At 54.2% G+C, this 2,372-nt stretch overlaps 1 protein-coding gene across 1 annotated transcript; it reads left to right on the plus strand.

Moving 5' to 3' along the window:
- Nucleotides 1–2: 2 nt before the first annotated feature.
- On the plus strand, nt 3–1,224 carry ETH_00038805 (uncharacterized protein; the record flags this gene model as incomplete). Its single annotated transcript, XM_013374111.1, has 2 exons — nt 3–617; nt 862–1,224. The coding sequence occupies 2 exons, from the start codon at nt 3–5 to the stop codon at nt 1,222–1,224; spliced, it is 978 nt and encodes a 325-aa protein (XP_013229565.1).
- Between the last annotated feature and the right edge of the window lie 1,148 nt (nt 1,225–2,372).

The following is a 2,372-nucleotide window of genomic DNA, read 5'->3' on the forward strand; positions in this document are numbered from 1 at the left end:
GCATGTCAGAGGAGATGCGGGCTACAGTGCGCGCCCTCAACGAGACGCAGCAGCACAGCCTTCCTGCTGCAATAATGGAGCTGCGGCGCTGCCACCGTTTGATGTGTCTGCAGCAGCAGCAGCAGGAAGCAGTTGTTGCTGCTGCTGCTCAGTACAGGGCCCATGCTGCAGCAGCAGAAAGAGAAACAGCTTATCAGCACGCGCTGCTGTGGGGCTGTGTACTGCTGCTGCTGCGCCGCCCTGCTGCGCATGCACAGGCCCTGCTGCAGCAGCTGCGCGAGCAGCTCGAAGACAGCAGCAGCAGCGACAGCAGCAGCAGCAGCAGCAGTGTGGGAGTAAAAGCAGAAGAGCCCGCAGCTGAGGCTTCCGGTGACCTTCCTCTTGCTGTTGCTCTTTATAAACTTGCTGCTGCTGTGTCTGCGGATGATGTAGCTGCAGCAGCAGCAAAAGCAGCTGCTGCTCCCTGTGCTGCAGCTGACGCAGCAGCAGTCGCAGCAGCAGCAGCAGCAGCAGAAGAGGCCTTTCATGACAGGCTGCTACACTTCTTGACCAAAGAGCTGCGGCAGCGGCAGCAGCACGTCGCAGCAGTTGCTGCAGCTGAGAAACGCCGCATGCTCGTGAGTAGTTGCTGCTGCTAATTCTGCTGCTGCTGCTGCTGCTGCGATTGCTGCTGCTGCGGCCGTTGGTTGTCCGGCAGCTGCAGCTGCCGTTGCTTCGCTGCGATTCCCGTCGCTGCTGCGTCTGCTGCTTTAACCTTTGCTGCTGCTGCGATGAGGATTACTGCTGCTGCTGCTGCTTCTGCTACTGTTTGCTGCACCGTTTTATTTGCTGCTGCTTGCATGCGCTGGGGTGTACATACAGGCGGAGCAGCAACACCAGCAAGCAGCAAATCGGCTGCGGGCGCTGCAGCAGAAGCAGCAGCTGCTGCGGCGAATAGTTGAGGAGTTTGCTGCTCTTTGTAGTGCAGCAACACCTGCTGCTGACAGCAGCAGCAGCACCAGCAGCACTGGCAACAGCAGCAATGTTGGCAAAAGCGGCGACGCCGTCAAGGGAGGCAGCAACAGCAGCAACAACAGCAGCAGCAGCAACGCCAGTCGTAGCTGCAACAACAGCAGCAAGAATAGCAGCAACAGCAACAGCAACAGCAGCAGCAACAGCAACAGCAGCAGCAACAGCAACAGCAGCAGCGGCTCTCGAAAGAGCCCTGCAATAGAGAGAGACTGAGGTGTACGTACACCTGAAGCAACGAATGATTGGAAAACTCAGCAGCAAAATGTTCAAATAGTAAAAGGCTAATTTAAAATAAGTAAAAACAAATAAACAAATTTAAAAAGGAGCCTCAGGTGGCACTTATTAGCGCTTTTCAAAGAGAAGCAGCAGCAGCAGCAGCAGCAGCAGCAGTACTAGTAGTAGTAGTAGAAGCAGCAGCAATAGTAGCAGCAGCAGCAGTTGTAGCAGCAGCAGCAGCAGCGGCGGCGGTAGCAGCGGGGGCAGCCGAAGTAGCAGCAGTAGCTGCAGCAGCAGCAGTTTGTTGCAGGGCAGCAGGATGGCTCGGGTACCTTTAATTTAATTTTCGAAAAGGATAGCAGCAGCAGGAGCAACAGCAGCAGCAGCAACAGCAGGAGCGGCAGCAACAACAGAAACGTCTATTATGTTGACTCTGCTGCAGGAGCGGAGGTACTGTCGCTGTTTCCGCCGCAGCAGCAACGAACAGCAGCAGCAGCAGCAAAGAGCAGCAGCAGCAAACTCTTTTTGTGTAAAATATCATTGAATGAACTCTCGCTGCTGCTGCTGTGTGCAGGTCTGCTGCTCCGCTGCAGCAGCAGCAGCAGCAGCGCCTCCTTTTGCTTCCTTTTAGTGCCAAAATAAATTTAATTTTAAATGAGATACTCAAAAAATAGAAGTGCTGCAGCAGCAGCAGCTGCTGCTGCTGCTGCAGCAGCACCAAACCCAATCGATTACCCACTCGTGTCTGGTTTTGCTGCTGCTGCTGCTGCTGCTGCTTGCCGTGGGGAGTTTACTGCAGCAATTTGTTAAAAGCTAATTTTTAATTCATTTTAGATTTGCCCCATTTTATTTGCAGCAAATTTCAGCGGGGTAATGAAGCAGCAGCAGCAGCAGCAGCTGCTGCTACTGCTGCTGCTGCTGATACACACAACACACGCATACCAACGAAGACCCCCGCAGCAAGTATGTTGCTGCAGCAGCTCGATTTTAATTATTTCAAATAAATAAAACTCTTATTTCTGTGCAAGCAGCAGCAGCAGCTGCTGCTTTCCCGCGGGAGCGCTGCAGCGGTCCTCCTTGAAGAGGGTCCATTTCAAACCCTGCAGCAGCAGCAGCAGCAGCAGCAGCAGCTGCTGCTGCTGCTG

Source organism: Eimeria tenella, genomic scaffold (genome assembly GCF_000499545.2).
Source record: "Eimeria tenella Houghton genomic scaffold, Eth_scaff1926, whole genome shotgun sequence".
Classification (NCBI taxonomy): Eukaryota; Apicomplexa; class Conoidasida; order Eucoccidiorida; family Eimeriidae; genus Eimeria; species Eimeria tenella.